The sequence below is a fragment of the Lutra lutra genome, chromosome 1, assembly GCF_902655055.1.
Source record: "Lutra lutra chromosome 1, mLutLut1.2, whole genome shotgun sequence".
Taxonomy (NCBI): domain Eukaryota; kingdom Metazoa; phylum Chordata; class Mammalia; order Carnivora; family Mustelidae; genus Lutra; species Lutra lutra.
The window spans coordinates 59,863,635-59,889,585 of NC_062278.1; the positions used below are offsets into that span (position 1 = coordinate 59,863,635).

At 41.4% G+C, this 25,951-nt stretch overlaps 1 protein-coding gene across 1 annotated transcript in view; it reads left to right on the forward strand.

Moving 5' to 3' along the window:
* The first annotated feature begins 5,010 nt into the window (after positions 1-5,010).
* Positions 5,011-25,951, forward strand: part of TMPRSS7 (transmembrane serine protease 7) — a 38,090-nt gene continuing 17,149 nt past the window's right edge. The window contains exons 1-9 of the mRNA XM_047691264.1: positions 5,011-5,058; positions 6,853-7,060; positions 10,443-10,573; positions 13,097-13,164; positions 14,583-14,776; positions 15,767-15,805; positions 16,746-16,974; positions 18,270-18,400; positions 20,271-20,383. Coding sequence (XP_047547220.1) covers positions 5,011-5,058; positions 6,853-7,060; positions 10,443-10,573; positions 13,097-13,164; positions 14,583-14,776; positions 15,767-15,805; positions 16,746-16,974; positions 18,270-18,400; positions 20,271-20,383 — 1,161 coding nt within the window. The remainder of the gene's footprint in view (positions 5,059-6,852; positions 7,061-10,442; positions 10,574-13,096; positions 13,165-14,582; positions 14,777-15,766; positions 15,806-16,745; positions 16,975-18,269; positions 18,401-20,270; positions 20,384-25,951) is intronic.

Below are 25,951 nucleotides of genomic sequence, written 5' to 3' on the forward strand. Positions count from 1 at the left end.
AGGCCCAAGGATATCCCCAACCATGCTTTACTTTTTCAAGATTTTATTTATTTGACAGAGAAAGAGAGAGAGAGAACACAAGCAGAGGAAGGGGCAGAGGGAGAGGGAGAAGCAGCCCTCGCCCACCCCCCTGCAGAGCAGGGAACCTGAGACGGGACTCAATCCCAGGACCCTGGGATCATGACCTGAGCCAAAGGCAAATGCCCAACCAACTAAGCCAACCAGGTGCCACAAACCATATTTTTAAAATTAATTAACTAATTAATTAATTATTTTTAATGGTTCAGAAAAAAGTTATATGTTCATATAAAAAAGAGATAAAGCAAATGTGACCTAACTCTGAAAATTGGTGACTTTTTTTTTTTTTTAATGTCCTGTTAGCCACCATGTAGTACATTACCAACCAAGTTTTAGAGCTCTAAAGTGAGATCAGTCACAGTAGGACAGTCCAGGAGATACACTGATGAATAAACCCCTCTCTGAGATCCCTTGAGGTTTTAGGTAAGCCTTAATCAAATAGAGATACCAGTGGAAATGAGTAAAAAAGAATTTAGCAACCACTGTGACAGAAACCACACACAGCTATGTATTGGCTGGAATGAAACCTACAGCAGGTTCGTAATTGCAAAAAGAAGGGGAGAAACACCTGCTTCCGCGCTCTATAACTTTCCCCGATTAGGATAGGAAATGTTGGAAAGCCAAACTGTTTTTTAGGAGAAAAGGCCTAATTCAATTTGGAAATCTCAGAAAGGCTATGAAAATCAGAAGGCTCTCTTGTGTTAGGGGGTAGTGGAGGGTAGGATTGTTGCTTTACCACATCACTAATGTGTTTATTTGGATGTTAGCTGTGCTCCCAAGCATCTGATCTTTGACAGAAATGACCTGACCATATGCTGAGATCTTTGTTTGCTATTTGTAAATTACATCAAGGCCATCGGGACTTCTAATTGGGAATGATTTAGGATAATGAGCAAGTAGTTGAATGGGATTTATTTCAGATTCCAGAACATGCACATAGCCTCTGGGAAAGCTGGTAGGACACACTGGAGTTCAGAGTGCTGCACAGCGTGACAAAGGAAATTGGTGGGGAAATGTTACTTCGCAGAACGGTGTAAGGCTTGACTCTGCTACGAAGAGAGATGTTCTCCAGGCCCGGTCATGCCAGGGGATATACCTTTAAAATGATTTTGTTGCTCTTGTCTTTTTGTTTTCTCCTCCTCTTGTTTTTGTTCTTCCTTTTTCTCCAAGCCTTCCTGCATCAAGTTCATTTTGGTTTCTCTGTTTTAGTTCAGTCTATCATATTTTGTTTCCATGTTTTATCACTTCTGTCATTTCCCCAATCCTAGCCTTTCAATCTGATTAATCTGAGTTTTAAAGTTGGTTTCAAACAAAGTATCCCTTTATAATCTAGTGATCTTTGCATAATTTCCAAAGTCAATACTTTTTAGCTGGGGGCAGATTCATTCCTTCATCAAGCACTGAGCTGATTCAGCACCTACAGGGAACCAGATGTTTGACCAAGTCAAAACAGGGATCACTTTCTGTACAAATGCTTTTAAGCAACGTGGGTCATTTTGAGCCCTCTAGCTGTATCTGGGTGGGGCTGTATTGTAGATCACTTCTGGACTAGTTTATTCAAGTGCTCTTCAGCCCAACTCTATGTTTTTACTGAATTGAGCGCAAGTAGCACCTGCTACTTGCCTTCTACGCCAGGGGCTCAGAACCTTTCTCAGGTTAGAATGATGACTTGGCCCTACCTTCAGACCCTCAGATGCACCAGGCTTGCCATTTGATAGAAGGTTGACACTTTAAAAATATTTGCGTGCATTGAATTGATGTGTTGGGTCAGTTGTGGGCTCCCAAGGACCACTGCTGAATCCAGCGGAGAAGTGTTTCTCCTTCAGTCCAGGTCACTGCATACTATCTCCTTAGCCTGTCAGTCAGCACGTAGCACAGGGACCTCTGTTCCCAGGAAGGGGATAGAAACCTCTTCACTGTCTTTCACACGGCTTAGGATAAGAAGCATCAACCTCTGTCTGGCTGTTGTGATTTGATCATGTGTTCTGGAATTGAAGGAAGGGGCTCCGTAGCAGAACTTCCGTGCCAGTAAAGGCAACAGGGAGATGGATGGAGGTTCAGTCACCCAGACTTTATCTTGCATCCCAGCTTTCTTCATCGTCTTTCAAAACCAATGGCTTGTCTAGAGTCTTTAACCCCAGAAATGATAATTCCACACCACCTCCAACATTTTATCAAGAAAAACTTCAAACATACAACAGAAAAAATTCAGTACTATAAATACATATACACACACACCTGGAGTAAACCATTAACATTTGCTATACTTGCTTTATCGTATAACTCTCCATCTAGAGTGGATCGTTTTTTAACAATCTTTTCTCTTATACAATGAAAGTCACTACAGTAATAATCACAAAATAACATGAATAATAATAACTAGAAAAAACTGAAAAATTTTACTCACTTTTGTATGCATAATTATGATAGTAAAAAATAAAGTCAATAAGTATCACATACAAAATATTATATACAAATTTTTACACTTTGCAGTTTACACCCTATATGCCTGTTTTATTATTTTTTAAAAGATTTTATTTATCTATTTAGTTGACAGAGAGAGAGAGAGAGAGAATACAACTAGGGAAGCAGCAGGAAGAGGGAGAAGCAGATTCCCGATGAACAGAGAGCCTGACTTGGGGCTCAATCCCAGGACTCCAGGATCATGACCTGAACCGAAGGCAGACACCCAACTGACTGAGCCACCCAGGCGCCCCTGTATGCCTTTTTAAAATTTGCAATGTAAATGTTCTCCAAGTGGTCACATGGATTAACAAAAACGAAATATTGAAGTTACATTTCTTCATCTCTGTCATGGTACTCTTGTTGCTTATGCTACACCTTCTTTTTAAATGCAGGAATATGCAGCTCCATAGGGTTTGTCGGAGACCCAGGATTCTGCACCGAGTAAATTCAAATGAATCCAGACCATTAGAAACTTACTCCTAAAAGAAGCGTGTGTCACAGAGTCTTGACTTCGAGACCAGCTGTACATGGGAGTCTCTCAGTTAACGTCCACATGTCATTCATTATTTACTGAAAGATGAGAATAAAAATGAGCTCATTTGAAGCTTGTATATACATATTTTTAAAACTCATTTGTAGTAACGGGTGGCAATTGTTTCAAACTTATCCCAGTCAGAGTTTTTTTCAGGGAGGAGTATTTATTACCTAGACATTATTTAGAATTGCTGGTATATGGTAATACTATAAAGCAGACGTTGGTTGGCTTTCTGCTTGTTTTAAAATCCTGTGCATGTAGTGTAGCCTCCTGTGATTTGCTATCCCTTCCCAGTCATGGCGATGTCAAAGAGAAATAGAGCAGCTGGACACCCAGGAAAAGGCTCCGAAGACAGATTTTAGTCAGGGCCATTGCAAGAGGGACAGAGACTGCAGGACAGGACATAGCCCAACTCCAGACACAGCAAAGACAGCAGGTGATTTGTGGTTAGTGAGCAGAGTAAGGGGCCAGTGAGTAGAAAATCACTGAGAAGACATCAAGGGTAGGGAGATTCTCACTGAAGGCAGGCCAAGGATTTACACATCAAGGGTGGGGGATGAGGACCTTGATCGGGTATCAAGGGTGATCAGATGTCAAGATTATGGGGCAGAGGGAATTCTCACTAAACTCACAGCAGCGTTCTTGCTACAGCTGGGTTAAGGGATAGGGGCAAGGGATGAGGCCTCGTCAACAAGAGGGCTCAGAGGAGCCTGTCTCAGGGCTGACTCTTAAAGAGAGAGTCTTTGTCAGTGGCCACTGCTGAGGTCATGGAGCCTACTTACACAGGTGGAAGGAGTAGTTCTAGAAATAAGGGAAATAATACAGAAAAGAGGGACAATTAAACGGAGCTCTATTTTTAGATTTCCCCATCTTATAAAGCCTAAAGCATTATTAGTTACTTCATCAGTGTTATTAATAAATTGCAAAGCCAGGAAGTGAATTAGCACATGACATAGTTTGTCTGTCATTCTGTCCTCACCTGACTAACATTTGACCACTTTCAGCCGGCAGTTTCTCGTGTGCTTTCTTACAAATGGCCCTTGAGTGAGGCCGGAGATTGTGTCCGTAGCGGTGCTTCTCGTCTAAAGGGACACTGATCCGCTTTCCATTAATGCTTTGTGCTCACAGGAAAGCCTGTTTGTGTCACAGGGATGAGCTGTGAAACACGTGAGCAAACCCTGCCTTTTCCTCCCCTGCCTGCTAAGGACAACGCCCCTCATGATTCCCCACTTCCCACCCTTGAACCTAATTCAGGCTGGTGTGGGCAGGAATGCGGGAGATGAGTGCAGGACCTTCTCACCAGAAAAGGCCCATGTTGACAGAAGACTGCAAGACCGGGGAGAAAAAAAGAAAAATTCCCCTTGAATGGGGATTTTCAGAGCCTATAGCTGCACGGTCACGAGCAGAATCAGAGAGCAAGGCTTCTGGAACCTTCCAGAATCCAAGCAGGAGAAATGGGGCTGTGGAGATTTCTAAGAAGCAGGACTGGGGGGTTATAAGTTGGATCTCTTAGTAAATTCTTTAGAAGATACCGGTAAAAAATTTTTTTTTTTTAAATTTGATTTAACTTTTCATCTCTTATTAATTTTAAAACTGAGAGGCAATATTTTAATGACTTATAAATATTTTCAGATTGTTGCAGGTGTCCCTGAGGCGATCTTGCTTTGAGGCTCTGCTCTGAGGGCCTGACTTGTAAGGAGTTATGTCAAGAAGCCTATGGTTTGGGGTGCCAAGTTGGGGTGCAAGGTCCCTTTAACACTCACTATATAGTAATGAGGGAGCTTCAGTTTCTGAACTGGACGGGTGGAGGTAAATTGATTCCTTCCCTCTGAAAGCTAGCTTGAACGCAGCCACCCATTCTCAAGAGAGAATGTGAGAGGATAAAAACTAGCTTTGAGACCCCACTGTGCTCACACAGGGAAAACCTAACAATGGACAAAGAAAACACTGACGTTTCATCCAAACCTGCGGATGTGAGCGTAAGTACAGCATGGGAAGCCTTCTCTCTTGCTTGAATGCCATTTATTGGTGACCTGGTTAGTAAAATGAGACTGTGTGACTTTATACCAATAAAGCCAGCAATAATAACACACTTGATCTTCTTACGGTACTTAATGGATTTTTACCGATGTGAGCTTATTTCGAAGTGCTGTACTTGGCAATTGATTGGCAACTGTTTTTCTAAAACTCCAGGGAAATTGTACTGATCTCTATACAAATTCCATTTTAAAATTTAATCAGTGCTAACTGAAACGGCCTATAATGTGTTCCTTCCCCGAAGGACCCAACCTTGGCCTTGTCAGTCCTACATGCGCCAGCATTTCTGTGCGTTCCCCTTTTTGACTTCTTTGGGCAAATATTTGAAAATAATTTGGCACCATAGCTCATCCTGCAATAGAATGTTATTCTCTGGAGAAACACCAGCCTCATGCCTGCTGGACATCCCATTCAACGAAGCCTGGTCTAGTTCAGTTTCACCGGGAGGGATATAAGCTACATTTCACTCCAGGGGTGGACAAGGGTGTTTGGCAAAGAGAATGAGGGGGCCATGAATAATTCAGAATATACTTGGCAACATATTATCCTATTAACTGGTAGGATTAAAGACGTGGACTTTGAATGGAAGAGTGAGGGAGAGTATGAGAGAATGAGAGAACTCTTTAAGAGCACTCAAAAGAGAGATGATCTCTTTGGAACTGGTGTGCTAGATTGTTGCCTTTAAAGGAATGTGTGGTTAAAAGTTATTTCATCACTGGAGTTTAGTTACCCTGACATGTATAAATCTCTCCTTCAAAGAAGCTAAACTCTTGCATACATTATTAAAGAATTCACAGCATCTGATGACAGAGGGTAGAGGAGAAAAAAAAAAAAAAAAGAGAAGGGAAACAATTAAATAATGCATTTTTTCCTCTTGCACAGGATACTTCGCAGATCCATATGCTAAAACCAATAATTTTCCGAGTCTTCTATTTCATTCTTTATTTTTAAATAATTCTTTCGTTTGCCATTGAGATGCTGAGTCCCTGACCAGCACATTGGCTGTCTTATGCACACACAGGAGACCCTGGTTCCTAACCCACAGCCTTGCACGAAAACCGGAATGTCAACTTTTGTTCTTCTAACACCCAGTCAGGAAGCCATAAGTGAGAAATCAATTTGTTTCTATAAGGCACTCACTTATATTCTTATTTTCAGTCCTGCCTCAGACAGGAGAAATTGATGGTGGGAGAAAGGCAACATGATACATATACGTGAAATACCCACCTATTCCCACAGTGAGCTCTGTACACATGAGAGGACCCTCCTAGACTCCTGACCTCCTGACCTTCGGGTCCTCTGGGCCACCCTCCAGGAAATTCAGGTCCATCCTCTATAGCATCTATTTAGTGGAACTGGAGAGTTTGAGGAGAGGATCTAGGATTCATATAATGAATAATTCACTGGGGTTCATATAATGTCTGATTTTTCTCAATTACATGATTTAATGGAAGTCATTCTTTACACTTGTATTGATGATGTAGACTGATATTTTGAGGCCTTTTAGCACTAAGATTCTCCTGACTGGGTGACTCCAGTCCACATGTGTTCTAGACTGTCTTTTTTCTCTTCTTCTCTTCCCTTCCCTTCCCTTCCCTTCCCTTCCCTTCCCTTCCCTTCTCTTCTCTTCTCTTCTCTTCTTGCCCTTCCTTTCCTTTTCTTTTCTTTCTTTCCTTTCCTTTTCTTTGTTCTCTTTTTTTTTATTCTCTCTCTCTCTCTCTCTCTTTTTTTTTAAGATATCCAATATCTCAGTTCAGGTGGTCAGTGCCCACGGGAAGCTGCCAGGTAGACGAGCACCTCAAAAACCCATCAGCAAAGCCAAACCCAAGAAGCCATCCAAGAAGAAAGCTCCCTTCTGGAATGTCCAAAACAAAATCATTGTCTTCACAGTATTTCTCTTCATCCTCGCAGTCATAGCCTGGACACTTCTGTGGCTCTACATCAGTGAGTGAAAATCTGTGTTCTTTTGGGGCTAGGCCTTGTCCTGTGGTATCGGCATCGGCACTGCGTGCTCCAGCTGCCTGGGGTATGTCTGAGAGAATTTCCCAATTTCCCTGACTAGTAGCCACTCCCAAAACTGTGGAGGATTTAGGGAGGAAGAAAGCAGAATTGTCTTTCCCATTCCTTCTTTTACCACCACTGCTTTCTTGCCACGGGAGGGCAGGAGGAGCAGGGATGGGGGATAGGATGACAAGAGCTGCGGAGGAGCTCAGGAGCTTTGGGTAAGTTCAGAAATGTAATGCATTTTTAGCTTTAAGAAGTGAATGGGATTCTCAGTTGTTTCATTTCCTTATCCCACCCACTGCTGGTTTCTAGGCAACCTCATATTTCCAGCTCCCGAGCTTCCTTTTATTCATGCATCTTTCTCTCCGCTGTGTTTATGCTTTTGTCAAACTGATTGGTTATGCTTTGGTCTATCTGACTGATCCTTTTGGACAGGAGTTCTGACTAAGCTTCTTCTTAAAGAGTACTTACCCATGCCGCTCAGTCCCTATAGCATTTGGTGGCTGATGCTCAACTTCCAACCCCACACATGTTAATATGTTTGATACAAGATACGTGTACTCTCAAGGATATTAAAAATTGGTTGTGAGGCAGGATTTATAGGCAAAGGATGAATGAATATTGTATTAAACAGTTCAGGATCTATATATATGTATGTATGGGTATATATATATATATATATACATATATATATACACAGACATATGTATTTATATATACACACACATACACACACACAAACAGATTACTTACAATTTGCAAGGCACAACATAAGACATCAGACATACCAAGATATATCTCCTACCTTCAGAAAGCTCACAGATGCATTTTCCATTTTCAGAAAACTCAGTTTAGCGCTGGAGAGGGGATGCAAGTTGATTTTTAATTTTTTTTAATATCTTATTTTTTTTGCTGAAGCAATTACTTTGTGATCACAGAAGAGAGGAATCTAATTTGCCCAGGAATAGGGTCCAGGGAAGGCTTCATGAACTGGTTGTTCAAAATTTATTTCTTTCATATCTTGATATGCCCACTGTGAGCTGTGTCCTGTGATCGGCATGGACGCAGAGCTGGAGAGCGGACAGAATCTGTATCTTGAAGGAGCTTGAAGACTAGGGAAGGAAGTCAAGCAAATAGGCAATTAAAAGAAACACAAAACACAATCCCAACCCAGAACGAACCAACTTATTTCCCATCGGTTCTCTGCCGGCCCTCCACTGATAAATTTGAATTGCCTTAGCATCTTTGTGTAAAGATTTGGGGGGCGCCTGGGTGGCTCAGTGGGTTAAAGCCTCTGCCTTCGGCTCAGGTCATGATCCCAGGGTCCTGGGATCGAGCCCCGCATCGGGCTCTCTCCTCAGCGGGAAGCCTGCTTCTCCCTCTCTCTCTCTCTGCCTGCCTCTCTGCCTACTTGTGATTTCTGTCTGTCAAATAAATAAATAAATAAAATCTTTAAAAAAAAAAAAGATTTGGGACATCACTGTGTAGAAGCAGTCTATTGTCTGTGTGAAAAATCAGAGAAGGACGTTTCAGGAAGACGGAACAGTATAAGCAAAGGGAAACGGGTATGAACAACCGAGAACTGTTCAACAAACAACAATATTGTGACCATGCAGATTGTTGTACGTTGGGCTGAGCTGAAGAGCTGCGTAAACGTAATCTAGCTCAAGGGTAAATGGATCTCACTTGTGTTGTTGTTATCCGGACCCTTGAGTATTTATTGATGCAGGAAGACTGTGTGAGCTTCTAAATAGAAGGCGGGGCTTTCACTCAAATTTTAGAGTCTGTAACAACAACAACAAAAATCTAAGAAGCAGTTCCTTGTGAAAATCAGAAATGAAAACAAACATTGTTTTATACGGGAGGGTAGTGAGTCAAGGTGGTCCATCCAAGGTCACATAGCTTGAAAAAACAAATCTAGCCCATCAGCTCAGGCCTTTAATGTGCCCCCCCACACCTACACAGCCTCACTCCCCCCATGGGGCTACTGTGACCCTGGATGGCTCACACAAAGCGGGTGGCTTCCTATCACTCCCCTAGGTGCCCCTTCTTCCTAATTCAGCCTAATTCAATGTTGGGCATTACTCTAGCAGAGAAAATTTCTCCCTTTCTTCCTCTACTACCCTTCTTCTCTCTCTTTCCTTCCTCAAACATTTATTGAGCTTCAGAGCTATGAAAGACGCTGAGGGACAAAAAGAAGTTACTGTTACTCTTAAAGGACAGACATACAGAGAGAAGTTATGATATAGTGGGACATACATCAAAGGGGAGAAATGTACCACGGCCACGGGAGCCAGGCGAAGGGTATCACCGAGGAGTAAGACCGTGGTAACAAAAATGAAAGGCAGAAAGAAGAGCCCCTAATCCCCTTCCCCCCCACCCCCCGCAACAATTCCCCAAGCTATAGTCAGGTGCTCTAAGGCAAGTCAGACACAGCAGTGTTCTTGCTCGTGTCGTGTCATCAGTGGTTTCTGGGCAGGCCTGACACCAAATCCCATGGTCCTTACCGGGCAGAGTATTTAAGCACGAGTGACCTGACACTGGGTTGAGAACCAGGCTTTGTGGCTCAGAGGAAGAATGAATTCTCCATGTATTGCACAGAGCTGAAGACTCACCCAGCATCCTGCGTATCAGCCTCACAGGTCAGATAAGGAGGAGCCCCCAGGAGCTCAGTGACCATCAGCCGGAGGGCCTTTCCCTTCTCCCACACTATGCTCACTTGACCTCAGAGTAGACATTTCTTACCTCCTTGCTGTCTTCAGACTCAGGATCCATGGAAATTGCACATGCTCTTTTTGGTCCCTTAGTGACTCTAGCATGTGTATAAAGTCAACAAGTTCTATCTTTTACCTTTTAGTCTGCTCAGAAGTATTTACCAGGAATCAGTAGAGAGGACAGACTATCCGAAGAGAAATGATGATCTACTGCTAATGGAAGTGTTGTTAGTAACGACATTTAGAGCCTTCCCAGGCTAAGAGCCAGGAACATATGTAGCTGTCCAATAAAACCATTTGAACAGGGATACCTGGGTGGCTCAGTGGGTTAAGCAGTTGCCTTCAGCTCAGGTCATGATCCCAGGGTCCTGGGATCGAGCCCCACATCGGGCTCTCTGCTCAGCGCGGAGCCTCGTTCTCTGTCTGTCTACAGCTTCACCTGCTTGTGCTTGCCCACTCTCTCTGACAAATACATAAATGCAATCTTTAAAATAAGTAAATAAATGACACAAACCATTTGAGGAGCTTGATGCTGACATAAATCAGACAGTGCCTCACTGCCACACAGAGGGAAGAGTCCCTTACCCGCTTTCTCTCCTGTCTTACAGGTAAGACAGAAAGCAGAGATGCTTTTTACTTTGTTGGGATGTTTCGCATCACTAACATTGAGTTTCTTCCTGAATACCGACAGAAAGAGTCCAGGGAATTTCTGTCAGTGGCACAGACTGTGCAGCAAGTGGTGAGATGATGGAGGGTGTGGGGGGAAGGCAGGAGGGAGGGTTGTGTGGGAGGCTGGGGAGAGTGGGGTCAGGTGGTGAGGGTTTGGGGTGGAGGGATCACAAGGTGACCGTGCTCCCAGGTGAGCAGGGAGGATCAAGGAAGTAGTCAGAGGGAATGCGGTATTTAGCTCATCTTGGCTGTAATTGCTTATTTGATAGAATTGCTAATTAATTTAATTTAATTTGTTTACTCATGTATTTTATTTATTGCTGAAAGTGAAAGCAAGAGCTCTCTGAGCTCCAGTTTTTCTCATCTGTAAAATAAAGGAATTGGATCAGTTGATCTTTAAAATGCCTTGCAGAACTAAAGTTATAATCATACTGCTTAATTATAGGAGCTGTACACATTTATATCAACCTCAATACACTGGAATCTCTTTACTTAAAAAAAAACAAACCCAAAATAAAAACTCTCTTTATAGATTTAATATGTATTTAACCATAAAAAATTATAAAATTCAGAAAATTACAAAAAGGAACAATAAAACTTTCTTTAACATCATCTGCAAAGATAGAGCCCTTTTTATTCTGGGCCACAGAGACATATAGGACAGCACAATATTGGAATATTAGTAGATGTTCAGATTTATAATCTGAATTTTTCCTCTTAACATTAGGTTATATGTTTCTATGCAAGTACATTCTTTAAAAAATGTAAGTTTTAATAGCTACAAAGTTAGCCAATCCCTTTAAATATTTTTTTTATTTAAATTCAATTTGGTTAACATATAGGGTATTATTAGTTTCAGGGGTAGAATTTAGTGATTCATCAGTTTCATACAATACCCAGTGCTCATTACATCAAATGCCTCCTTAATGTTCATCCCCCAGTTATCCCATCCCCCCACCCCCCTCCTCTCCAGTAACCCTCACTTTGTTTCCTACAATTAAGAGTCTTTTACGGTTTGTCTTCCTCTCTGATTTTATTTTTCCTTCCCTTTTGTTCATGTTTTGTATCTTAAATTCCACATACGAGTGAAATCTTATGGTATTTGTGTTCTCTGACTGACTTGCTTCCCTTAGCGTAATACCCTCTACCCTCTAGTTCCATCCACCTCATTGTAAATGGCAGAGTCAATCTCTTCTTATGGATATTCAAGCTGTCTATTGCTCCTATGGGTAATGCTACATGAAACTGCTCCATAGATTGTGTATATCCGTGATTACTTCCTTAACTGATCCCCTAAAAGTGTATAAAATAATCTATTCACGGTTCTTGATATACATTACCCACCAGAAAGCTTCTGCCAATTTGTATCTGCACAGTAATGGAGAGGGTACCCTACACAGGGGCACCCCTACTGCCAGGACAGGCGCCCTGCCCTGTAGACTGGGTGAGAGAGGGCAAGCTAAAACAGCGGGCACAGTGACTCCTATTTCCTGAAGGCCACCCTCACACGGACTATGTAGCTAAACCTTTCACCTTTACTGTGTATCAGTTATTCCTTGAATTAGTCCAAAGATTCTGAAGGAAGAAGGGAGGAGAGGAAGCGAGGGAGGGAGGAAAAGAGAAAGAAAAAGAGAAAAGAAAGAAAGAGAAAGAGAGAAAGAGAACGAGAAAAGAGAGAAAGATAAAAGAGAGAAAGAAAAATAGAGAAAGAGAAAAAGAGAAAGAAAAAGAAACACATAGTGGGGGGCACCTGGGTGGCTCAGTGGGTTAAAGCATCTGCTTTCGGCTCAGGTCATGATTCCAGGGTCCTGGGATCGAGCCCCACATCGGGCTCTCTGCTCAGCAGGGAGCCTGTTTCCTCCTCTCTCTCTGCCTGCCTCTACCTACTTGTGGTCTCTGTCTATCAAATAAATAAATAAAATCTTAAAAAAAAAAAAAAAGAAACACATAGTGGGGCTCAGCGGTTTTCTGTAACACCTTCCGTGTTGCATAGTGAATTTAAACCTCACAATTAGGTGGGTGACTTCGCCATTAGGTAGGAAGGGGAACACAGGAGCAGGAGATTTCGCAGAGACTCAGTGTGGCCTTAGAAATGCTAAGGAAGGGCCAAGAAGGTAAATTGAAGTAGTTCTCTTCTGGCTCCAACTCTGGAGTTTTAAAAGGGCTGGGTGTTTCCTTAGAGACCAGACCCGGCGGAAGGCACCGCCTGCCCCCTAGTGGCTCGGACGGCAATGTGTCCTTAAGAATATAAATTTTCTAGACTGCATTGCTAGAAAAGAGGTTAGGTCAAGTACTTCGAAAATGTACTTAAAGGAGTTTGACTTATTAATTGAGGAGATAATTAACCTTTGGAGTAGGCAGAATACAGAAGTTCAGCTTAATTAGGGTGTCTCAAGACAGTAGTGAATGAACGAAGGTAACTGATTATTCTTCATAGAGAGCACAGGGACAGTAAGTAACTCAGCACCTGAGGCTTCAGCCAGAGCCCTGCTTTTCTCCCCGCTAGCTGTCAGAGTTTGGACCTACAGCATGCTAGGTACCATAGATGAAGCCAATTTGAAAGACTTCAGAAACCTCGTTTTTTCTTTTTTAGGTAAACCTGGTTTATACAACATCTGCCTTCTCTAAATTTTACAAGCAGTCTGTCGTTGCAGATGTCAGGTAATGTATGTCCCTTGCTTTGGGACGTCTGTGTTTACTTCTGTAAATTCCTCTCAAGGCTGTGGAAGGGCTCAGCTATGACCATTCTCCAGTAACTTCCTGGGGGCGGCTTTGGGTTAATACGTTTTACCACAACTGGCGACCCAACTCTTCCCTGCTGTCATGCTGAGTTTTTCTCTGCATCTGCTAAAGCCTGTCCTCTCCCCACAGCTGGGGTCCCGGGCCCCCCCATATTAATGCTCCTGGGCACAATGGCCACAAATATGGCTACCATTGGGTGAGGGTAAAATCAAAACACAGTGCAGGATTTTTCAAAATATGTTCAGCTAAAAACTGATCACTGGAGAATTTCTGAGGAAATAAAGGATCTCATGGTCAAATAATTTGTCAAAATTTTTATGAATTTTAAATTCATAAATAAAATTAAAAATGAAATTTTTAATTAAAAATTAAATTAAATTAAAAATTATGAATTTTTAATTGATTTGTTTTATCAAAACTTATTTCTCAAACTGTGTGCCATGTCCCCTCACTTCCTGCATATCTGCTGAGACTCACAATTCCCTTTGGCATACCAAAGACATTAAGAAGTCTGGGAGTAGGGGCGCCTGGGTGGCTCAGTGGGTTAAGCCGCTGCCTTCGGCTCAGGTCATGATCTCGGGGTCCTGGGACCGAGTCCCTCATTGGGCTCTCTGCTCAGCAGGGAGCCTGCTTCCCTCTCTCTCTCTCTCTGCCTGCCTCTCTGCCTACTTGTGATCTATCTCTGTCAAATAAATAAATAAAATCTTTAAAAAAAAAAAGAAGTCTGGGAGTAGAACAGTTTGTTTACTTTCTCTTTCCTACATTATTTACCATAGAACACTTAAGGTTTGTTTTTCATAAAACATGACAGTATTTGTGCACTTAGAGCTCTTGCTCCAGGGTTTGGCTGAAAACCAAGTTGGACTGGATTCCAGGATTTGCTACTTACTAGCCATATAATTTTCAGTTGGAGTTGATCTTGACTTCCTTTTCTGTAAAACTGCAATAATAGGACCTTCCTCATAAGATTAAGTGGGATAAAGCAGAATTTAGCACTGTGTCTGGACATGGTAAAGTGTCAAAAATCATAGTTGTTTTTATTTGTAATAGCAGTGAATTCTGATATCCATAAAAATAGTGTATTTTCCAGGGAAATGCAACTATACACGAATGATTCTAGATGAGAACCCAACACAGCAAGACACATACTATGATGCTTTCTCTTCCCAGTTCCAACAATAGGAATCAGTGACTTCTTAAAAAAGAAATTTTGGAAGTTGAAGGATGTCCTCACTGACTTACCTTGAATCATTCAGTTGGGTCACTGGCTTTCTATGAGAGTCCACTTCCTAAGATATATACCTGAACATTCCTCTTTTTTTTTTTTTTTTCTATAGTGGCAACAACAAAGGTGGCCTCCTTGTCCACTTTTGGATTGTGTTTGTCATGCCAAATGCCAAGGGCCGTATCTTCTGTGAGGACTGTGTGGCTGCCATTTTGAAGGACTCCATCCAGACGAGCATCATAAACCGAACCTCTGTGGGGAGCTTGCAGGGCCTGGCTGTTGACATGGACTCTGTGGTACTAAATGGTGATTGTTGGGTAATTCTCTTCATGCATTCCTTCCTGCAGCACTCCTGAAACTGCCATTAAACACAGTCAATATTATAATGAAGTATTCTTTCCACAATCCCAGTGAAACAGGATTAGCTGAGGGTGTTGATAAAGGAAGTTGCTAAATGTTATATACGATGATTGGGCAATACAAGTGGGTTCAAAATATATGTGAGATTGAATTTGTTCAAGTGTCCCCTGCCCTATATTTAATTCATGAATCTTCAAAGTAAGTCTCCGAGTCCTGAAGAAGAGAGAATTTTGCTGAAGCTTACCTTGTCTTTTCCCTTGTCCGGACAGAACTACAGCTGTGCTACAGAGTGCTGCCCAGTGTTCCACAATGGCTTGTTGAGTAGCTCTGCCAAAATGCAAACTTCATAGTTTGATTTGCCAGTAAAATACTTTAATTAATTGTGTGACCCCAAAATTATGCTTTCTCTCTTGATTTAAATCATATCAAATCATTTAAATGTAAATTAAAATCTTATTAAAATCATATTAATCATATTAAATTTTATATATGTATCTCCATATGCCAGGCATGTAATGTAGAAGTATGTGGCCGGTAAGTAATGAATGAATGAAATATCTCTAGTGGAAAAGTCTGCACCACAAATACTATTTCAGATCTAGGACTAATTATTATTATATTTCTTTTGTTGCTTTTTACCCTTAAAGATATTTAAAATGTGTCACTATGGACAATTTCAAGCATCAAGAAGAGTAAAGAGCATAGTGTCATGAACTCTCATATACCCTTTATTCCGCTTCAACAACTATGAACTCATGGCTGTCCCACTTGCTCTTGAAATACACAGACAACTTCCCCTTCCCGCCCTAGATCATTTTAAAGCAAATCCCAGAAATGATGAATTGCTGGACTGAAAGGAATTTTCAGTAAGCAAAATTCCAACAAAATGGAATGCTGGAACTGACAGTCTCTTTTCCCTGTGTTTTTTCAATGCAGCTGGGCTTCGGTCAGATTATTCTTCCACCATAGGATCTGGTAAAGTATGACATGCAGTTTCTCCTATGCTGTCTCCAAATCAATATCCTTTTTGGCTGTAGTTTTCTTTTTCAAATGTTGGTATTTGGTAATGCTCTTTCAGTTGCCTGTGACAGAAATACACTTGAACTGGCTTAAGCCCAGAAGAAACGTGATTGGCTCTTATAACTGGGACATACATGGAATGTGCTGTCTTCAGGCGTGTTTGGGGCCAGGTTGCAAAATAAAATATCATCAGAACTCTGCATCCTTGCTTTTCCCTGTGGAAGCTTCGAGTGTATTCTTCTAACTCAGTGTCATGAATTGCAACCAGTAGATCCTAGCTTAGAATTTACCAGTAGCAACAATAGTAGAAAAAAAAAAAGCCCACACAAATTTCCAGAATTTTTTCAGAAGTTCTGGGGCTGAACTTAGTGCCTCAGATCGGCTGGCCTGCCCATTCATGAACCAGCTTCTTTTACTCTGATTAGCCAGTCTGGGTCATGTGCCCATCTCTGGTCGTAGAGGTGAGTTTAACCCCAACCAAACCATACAGGCAGGGTAGGGGTAGTTTCTCAAAGTGAAGTCTTGGTGCTGTTACCAGAAGAGAGGGGAGCAGATTCCAGGCTGGCAAAAACAGCAGATGTCCTCCATATGAACTCTTTGGTCCTTACTCTTTATAAAGATATCTAGAAAAGTCATTCCTGGGACACCTGGGTGGCTCCCTCAGTTAAACGTCTATGCCTGCCTTCCACTCAGGTCGTGATCCCAGGCTGCTGGGATCAAGTCCCACATCGAACTCCTTGCTCCGCCGGGAGCCTGCTTCTCCCTCTGCCTGCTGCACCTCCTGCTCGCTCTCTCTCATTCTCTCTCTCTCTCTTATTCTCTCTGACAAATAAAATCTTTAAAAAAAAATTTTTTTTTAAAGTTCCTAAAACAAAACAAAGTGCTGTCTCCACAGACAAAGGCTGCTCTCAGTACTTCTATGCAGATCATCTGTCTCTCCGCTACCCTCTGGAGATTTCTGCAACCTCAGGGAGGCTGATGTGTCATTTCAAGCTGGTGGCCATTGTGGGCTATCTGATTCGCCTCTCGATAGAGTCCGTCCAGATTGAAGCTGACAACTGTGTCACTGACTCCCTGACCGTTTACGACTCCCTCTTGCCAATCCGGAGCACCATCTTGTATAGGTACTCTGGCGAGTAAAGACTTTTTTACAGTGTCTCTCTTGGGAAGTATCTTGTTTCCCTTAGACTTTTAGAACTATTTTTGTGTGCGCTCATGAGATCAAAGAACTGACCCATGCCTTATTTAGTATCCCCTGTATGAGCCAGAGCCTATGGGACACAACGTTCACTGTTTACTTGCCGCATACAAGGGTCAAAATCAGTATAGTAGGAAGGTCAGCCAATATTTCTGAAATCTAGCTGACTCTTCTGTTTAATTTTACTTTTATTGCAACTGCAATGAAATCTACTGTTTCGTTAGCATGTGAGAATAAATCTGATGATTGCACTCCATTAGTAAAGCAATTAAATTTTCTCCCTTATTATAAAGATAAAACAGTGTTCTTTATGAAAGTAAACAGAGAAAAACAAGATCAATATTTCACAATCCCATTACCTAGAACTGTCTGTTATGTTTTTGCACAAATATTTTCATTCCTATATATATACATAATTACACACACACATATCTATACATACCCTAATATTTTTTACTTACTAGAAGACATCTTTTTGTGAGTGCTTATTAAGTATTATCTTGATGATTTAATAATGATAGTTATAATTTATTAAAAATTTAGTATTTGTTACTGTGCTAAAAAGGCACATGAATTATTATTTTTAATAGTGCTTATGTATGTATGCAACCGTGTTCTACGTATGTATATTTTGGTGATGAATATGCATTACTAGAAATTTCAACAGTACGTAATGGTTACAGTGAAACATAAGTTGGTCACTGGCTCTGATTCCTCAGTTATTATTATTATTATTATTTTTTTCATCCTTCCAGACATACTTTGCTATTACCACACTTAATCCTCACCCCAGTGATGTGAGGAATAGAATCTTGGTACTACCACCCTTTCACAGTCGGGGAGCTGGCATCTTTGAAGATTAGTTCCTTGACTGCTCAAGCCAGTTAAGTGATGGAGCTGAGTTTTGAACCCAGTTTTCCTGAGGCCAGAACTCAGGACCGTAGCCATTTCAGTAGTTGCCTATGCCTTGTTGCATCTCAAGGGGGCTCCAATGACAGCCATCCAGGAGAATTCTCTGATAGTTACCGGGCAAAAGTTTCTATATCTTTATCACCTCCCTTCTGTGGTGCCCTGTGGCAGTTGAAGATCTGGCTGGTGGAGTGTGCCTAACAAGAACTGTGTGGATGGCGGGGGAGATGGGTGGAATTAGCGGTGGGTGGAGGCTTACTGCTCAATAACCTGTTATTACTCATGGACTTTTGTTTTGTTGTCTGGTTTCAGAATTTGTGAACCCACAAGAACGATAATGTCCTTCGTCTCCACAAATAATCTCATGTTGGTGTCGTTTAAGTCTCCTCAGATACGGAGGCTATCAGGAATCCGGGCATTTTTCGAGGTCATTCCAGAAGAACGTAAGTCTTTCCTAATTGAAAAAAAGTCACCTTGAAAAATATCTGTTATCATAGTCCAGTCTTATCTCTCCTGAGGCTGTGTTGTAAAATCAGTCCTATTAGTTAGGGACCTTGACTCAGGGTCCAGTCAGAGGAGAGAGATTGTATTATTTAAACTGCGAGCATTAATGTGAACAACTGTTAACTCGGCATGGAGGTGTCAGGTCACTCAAAAGGCAGAAAACCTAAGGTGTTCTGGGTGTAATACTTGTAGGAAGCAACTACCCCCTGTAGTTCTGGGGGGCACAAAGGAAATCGGTGACAACGCTGACAATTTATAATGTGGGGGGGTTCTGTGGACTGAAACTCAGACCCCTGGCGGAGGGGAGAGGGGGGTTGCTGCTCAGCTGGAGCCGGTGTCTCTGAGTTCAGGGGCGGGTGTTCACGGACGTGGGACCCAGACCTTCGAGGAGGGGTTGCCAGATAGCCGGGGCTGTATCTTTGAGGAAGATGCAATAAAACGGAAGTTGGGAAAACTGCTAACAGGGTTCAACTCTGCTACAGGAAGAAAGTGTAGTTGCGCGGAGCGGGGGCGGGAGAGAGTCGGGGGGAAAAGCGGGAAGGAATGAGGGGAGAAAAGGGGAGGAAGGAGGATGGGGTAAGAATCGTTGCTCGGGGGACTTTCCCGGGAAGAGGAAACAGAAACGCGGGAAGCCCCATTCTTCCTCCTCCAGGGTTCTAGTGTTCCTGCAGCGCCCCCTATGGGCAGGGCCTGGCAGGAAGCCAGGTGGCAAAGGACAGAAGCTGCTGGAAAAGTCCCTGTCACAGCCCCAGAGAAGGGCGCATTCGCAGCTCAGTGGTAATAGTGCAGTACCTAGCACACTACAGTGGCTGTCTTCCGTGAATTCTCGTTAATAGCAATACGTGTGAATGCCATCCTAGAAAGTGCACCGGAAGTAAAACCCAGAGATTTGATGGGTTTTCCTAGGTTAGAGAGTGAGCAAAAAGTGACCTAGCTTCCTTTCCCTCTTCTCTTTTTGACTTGGGTTGGCGAAGTAAAACAAAACAAAAGTGAGCCTTCACTGAAAGTCTAGTCTTTTTGTAACTTCTTTATGAGCCCTGACAAGGTTAAAGGATCAGAATGAGAGATGGGCAAGGAGGGCAGTGGAGCTGGCTTAAGTTGGATGTCATAGCTTCATAAGTCCACCTACATTTTAAGGCAGTGGCTTATTTTGATAGGTTTGTTTGGTCAAATTATTACAAAACTAAATACAAAGTTGACTTAACGAGCCAAATTGAACAAGCTATTTGAGATTTTGTTGAGTTGAAAATTATCTCTAACTCCAAAGATTAAAAATATGATTAGCTCAGAAGTATTACAGTGGAATTTGTGAACATTTATTGAGCATGTACTATATGCTAGGAATGATTCCAGGTGTTAGGGAAAGCAGCAAACAAAATAGATAAAGGAAATTACATTTTAGCAGAAGGATGCCCCTACAGTAAAAATAGATGTTTAGATTGTTTTATTTAAACAGAACAACATGTTATGTAAACTGAGTATATTTCTTCAACAACAAATATACACTAATGAGAACAAATAGGCTTAGAAGCTTTAAAATATATTTGAGCTATGTTTTTAAAGAGATTAATAGCATCCTATAGATCTGTAGTAAAAATGTGATTGAAAAGAAATATAGAATTTAAATATGAAGTTTAGCTATATATCTATAGGGTGCTATTTCTTTTTGGAAAAACTGGTTTAAGTTTCAAAAAATATATAAGTTTGATGATCAAGGAGTGTGCTTTTGTAGTTAAAGAAATGTATGCAATGCATTTCCCATAATCTCACAACTGCAAATCATTGTGTGTTACTGGATATTTTTTTCAGAGTGTGAAAACACAGTATTGGTCAAAGAAATCACTGGCTTTGAAGGGAAAATTTCAAGTCCATATTACCCAAGCTACTATCCTCCGAAATGCAAGTGTACCTGGAAATTTCAGGTAGCCTAGTTTTACCACTACTTTAGAAAAATATTGTTATCTTATGTTTAGGAATCTATTTTTAATTACCTTTATTTTTACTACAAAAAGAATGTGAGTTAATTTTTTAATATTTAAGCCTTAATCAAATACATTACCTAGAACATGAAAGGTCCTTGTAATTTCAACTATCTGCCCATTAATTAACTGTTCTTTGCCGACGGGCTCATTTTTCCAATTGTTATTTTGTTCATCTGTATTAAAAAAATGCAAAGATACTGTTATGGGATCAAACAGTTTTTTATTTTAATATGATAGAGCTCATTTATTAATTTTTAATTATTTCACTATCAGCATCACCATAAGAATAATAAAGAAAGAATACATTGAATTAGGCAACATATATTTCAGTTATATAGGCAAACCAAATTTTGTAAATTTATATAAAATATATACATCTCTTTCTGGTCCCTTACAGAGCTCCTTCTTTTTTTTTTTTTCTTTAAAAATTTAGTCTATAACTGTTCTTCTTTCTCCAACTGTAGTGTCCTGTGGAGGGACGTAGGGCAAGGCTCTTTCAGCATGTATGTATAAAATCATTTTTGTGAGGCATAGCGATTAGACGTAAGTGACAGGAAGTTTAGTGTTTGCATTCATTCAACATGTTATTATTAAATGCCCACTATGTGTCTGGCTGTATTCTAGACACTGGGATCCATGATATCTGACGCACACGCACGAAAGCTCTGCTCTCATGGGGCTTAACCATATAAGAGGTGGAGACAGATGACAAATGAACAAATATATGTACAGTATGGTACATGGCGGTATAATGCTATGGAGAACAAAGCAGGGAAGGAGGCTCTGGAGCTGAGTGGGCAGTCTGGAGTATGAAGGCTAGGATGTGAGGAATTTGTTACCTTAAATAGCATGGCCAGGGGAAACCATACCGACAAGCTGGCATTTGCACAGAAACCTGAGAGACATGAGGGAACTAACCCTATGCATCCCTAGAATCATAGTGTTGCAGCCAAAGGGAACAGCTGAGGCAAAGGCCCTGAGGCAGGAGCATGTTTGCTGCCTGTGTTGTTTGTACACTAAGAGTTAAATATTTTATTTTTTATTTTTTTTAAGATTTTATTTATTTATTTGAGAGAGAGAGAGAGAGAGACAGAGCATGAGAGGAGAGAGGTCAGCAGGAGAAGCAGACTCCCCGCTGAGTAGGGAGCCTGATGTGGGACTTGATCCTGGGACTCCAGGATCATGACCTGAGGCGAAGGCAGTCGCTCAACCAACTGAGCCACCTGGGAGCCCCAAGAGTTAAATATTTTAAATAATTTTATTATACTCATATGTGTACTTAGTTTCATTTCCTGATGGCATACATCCTTAAATTATTTTTTTTTCATCAAGGTTGAAAACATTTCCAAAATAATTAAAACCCAAAGCTTCTGGACTCTTGCCTACCACCAGTTCTTAATGCCTCAGGGCAGCAGAATCTCAGTGCCTCAGGTCACTCATGAGTTGGGGAAGGAAAAAGAGAGACATCAAATCTGTCTCTTCTATCTCTCCAAAAAGCAAGTGTATCTTCTTTATGACAGCCAGAACAAGACTGACCCCTTCCCCAAAGTTCTGTCAAATGTTTGAAGTTCCTTTGAGGTAAACATCGATTCCATGGTAACCCATAAGACCTAATGTGAAGATCCCTAAGCATTGTTCTAGTCAGAATGTAAAAAAGAATATCAGATTCTGTTTCACTAAGGATCAAGGGTTAGAAAAACTGAGTAAAAAGAACTCTTTATAAAGCGAAAAGCACGCCACTGAGGGAGTGAGAATGGGAGATGGGAGACAGACTGGAAATATTGGGGACAGACTTTGGTGACACACCATTTCCCAGAGGTCAAGGTTGGTCCCCCTCGTGTGGATGTTAAATAAAGCTGTCCTTTTCTCGGATAGCTTTGAACAGCCACCTAAAATTGTGTGGTAGCATATTTCTGCAAATGGAAATTATGTTAAAAAAATTACCACCTGTAGGTAGGGGCGCCTGGGTGGCTCAGTTGTTAAGCATCTGCCTTCGGCTCAGGTCATGATCCCAGGGTCCTGGGATCAAGCCCCTATTGGGCTCCCTGCTGACGGGAAGCCTGCTTCTCTCTCTCCCACTCCCCCTGCTTGTGTTCCCTCTCTTGCTGTGTTTCTCTCTGTCAAATAAATAGATAAAATCTTAAAAAAAAAAAGTCACCTGCAAAGTAGCTTTGAACTTATTACAAACAACTGAGAAGAATGACTTAAGTGATAAAAATATCGGCTCAAGGCATGATAAAACCTTTTATACATGAGAGTTGATTTCTATCATCCTTAGTCCTTCTTAGTGCCTAGTCTGATTTCCAAATATCAATCCCTTTTGCAGACTCCCTGTCAGCTGAGTTTTTATGTTCTCATTTATCTGAGAAGGATTAACTCCCGCTCCCCTTGAAGTCCCTGCGATTTTTCTCCCAAGAATAAACAAATGTTTACGGAATGTCCGTTTCAGGTGCATAACCATAGGGAAGACTCGGTAGGTAGCAGGGTAAAGTCCTTGCTCTCTTGGAGCTTACAGACTGCAGGGGAAGAAGTGTGGTGAAACAAGAAAAAGTGTAAAAGCGTACTGAGGCTCAGAACATGTCACCCCTGTCTGTTTCCGACACACACATTATTTGCTCTTAAAGCATGCCTGTGGTATAGGAGAGAAACTTGCCACATTTTATAAACAGGGAAATAGAGCTGAGGCAAGCCATTGGCCAGAGGCTACTCAAATAGAAAGTGACCCAGGCAGCATTCAAAGGAATCAAGCTGCTCTCTATGAGCAAATCCCGCATCCCCCCTCCTTTGCCGGGTTCCTAAAGATGGTCAGTTTCCCTATGTTTCACAACGATACTTAGTTGAATATTTACCTCCCTCTTTCTTCCTTCTTTTTGTTTTCCAACTAACACATTTTGGTATGCGATCTCAGAAGAGAAACATGGAGTGAGGTTTTGGATTGTTTTATCACTGATGCCATCAGCTTAGCACCCACCAATTTAGGTGCAAACGTTGCAAGCGAGATTACTGTGGGCCATGTCAATTCCCCTCCTCGTTATCACTTTGGAAATGGGTCTTCCTTGCTTCCCCAGGAAACATGAAACACCGAAGTTTCCAGTGCCCATTGGAGATGGGTTGAGCTGTATGTACATAACCACTCGTGCGTGAGAAGGGACATGCATAAAACTTGTCCTGCATCCTGTTGCTACCACTGACTAGAGAAATATTTCAACAGAGCAGGTCCAGATCAGGAGAAATCCTCCCCCTTACTTGGTAAAAGTTCCCAAAGCAAAGGCAGGGTTGGGCAGTGGGAACAGAGAACACAGGACATAGATGGAAAGAGCATACGTAGTGGTTTTCCATTTTTGTTCATTTGTTGAACAAAACACTTCACAATGCTTTGTGGACCTGCACCTCCTGACCCCACTGGTCACGCTGGTTAATATCAGTAGTGCCTCTTGGCCAATCTGGCCACAAATGTAGATTTGTGTGCGAATCTGTGTCAGTAGAATCTGGTGTGCAAAGGAACTTAATTGGGGCTGTGTAGATTGGGCGGGCAGTGATGCACTTAAATCTGTTTTATTTTGGAATGATGGAACACAGTGAAAATGCCTACGTAAGCTTCCTAAGGAGAACTGCATTGGAATATGTCCTTAAGCTGTAAAATTATAGTGATCATTCAAGATATTTACTATCCTTTGGCATCTTTTTTCTTTTTTTTTTTAAAATGTGAAGTAAAAGTTAGATAACAAGACTGGGGAAAAAAGTCACTCTGTGCCCTCAGGAACCCTTGGTTTTTACTGAATATAAGACCGTCTGGTTCCTCTTGAGCCCTCACTGTCCATTTCCAGGTGCCATGACACACTATGGCCACCACGTGGCCTTCAGGGAAATGCAGGGTAACGTTGGGCATGTCACTTATTTTTGGTTAGTTTTGATTTCTTCTATAAAATTGGACTCATACTACCTTCCTAACAGAGTTGTTGTGATGTTTAAATGAGAGACATAAGGAACCTGATTCATTCCCTCTCGAAGACAGGTTGAGAGAGGAGGGCTGCTGTATTTAAGTCCATGTTAGAAAGAATTACATACACACAACAAAGAAATTGTAACATCAAATTTGATGACATCTCTAAAAAACCAAATATCAGAGCAATAAAAAAGTCAATGGGTAAAATCCATCTCTTAAACAAAAAGACAACAGTATTGAATCACAAATTGATTCAATAACTTAAAACTATAATTATAACTTAATTGTATATTATTTACAAAAGATGGCAGCATAAAAAGTGATTTACTAAAGCTGAAAGTAAAAGGATGGGCAATATCATACCAGACATTATAAACAAAAAGAAAGCTGGGATCAGAACCTTAGCACTCAACAAAGTGGAAATCAACACTAGGGCAACAACACTGGGTGAGAAATGAAAGGTGATCTATGATGATAAGAGGGTGAACCACGTGAAGTTCTCTGATAATTATTTATGTACCAAAGGACATGCCATTAATACTCATAAATCAAAATCTATAGGAAATACAAAGAGAAATGGACAATTCTTAACTGAGGGATTTTAGTTCCTTTCTGTTGGTTCCTGACAGAGGTAGTGGGGACAATAACTACAGCAATGAGGGATAGTATACCACACACACATACATTACCCTTTTCTTTCAAATGACTTTGGAGTGTTCACATATCTGATCACATCAAAATCCTTAATAAATAAAAACATTAAAAAGTGGGGCGCCTGGGTGGCTCAGTGGGTTAAAGCCTCTGCCTTCGGCTCAGGTCATGATCCCAGGGTCCTGGGATCGAGCCCCGAATCGGGCTCTCTGTTCAGCGGGAAGCTTGCTTCTCCCTCTCTCTCTCTGCCTGCCTCTCTGCCTACTTGTGATTTCTGTCTGTCAAATAAATAAATAAAATCTTTAAAAAAAAACATTAAAAAGGAATACACGCAACGAATAATCTCTTATCTAATTAGTATAGAATTAGAAAGCTTGAGAGCGGGTGAACAAAAATTCCACTCCCAGGAAATGTGTAAACTCTCTCTAAATAATTTCTGGGACAAAGTGAAAATTAAAACTAAATTTGTGGGGTACCTGGGTGGCTCAGTGGGTTAAGCCTCTGCCTTAGGCTCAGGTCATGATCTCAGAGTCCTGGGATTAAGCCCCACATAGGGCTCTCTGCTTAGTGGGGACCCTGCTTCCCCCTCTCTCTCTGTCTGCCTCTCTGCCTACTTGTGATCTCTGTCTGTCAAATAAATAAGTAAAATCTTTAAAAAAAAAAACCCTAAAATCGTGACATCACAAACAATGTATGTGTATGTCATACAATGTTCTCAAAAGGTCAGCTGGTGTGTGTGTGCGTGCACACACATGCTCTCACATGGGTGCTGTACAGGCAGCCTCTTTTCTTGTTTGATCCTGTCTGGGCAGACCTAGGAGTGACTCAGTGGCTGCCTTCAGGAATACCCAGGTTGAATATGAAGAGGATGCTGATTCATTTCTCCTTTATTTAAATAATCTGAATAGTGC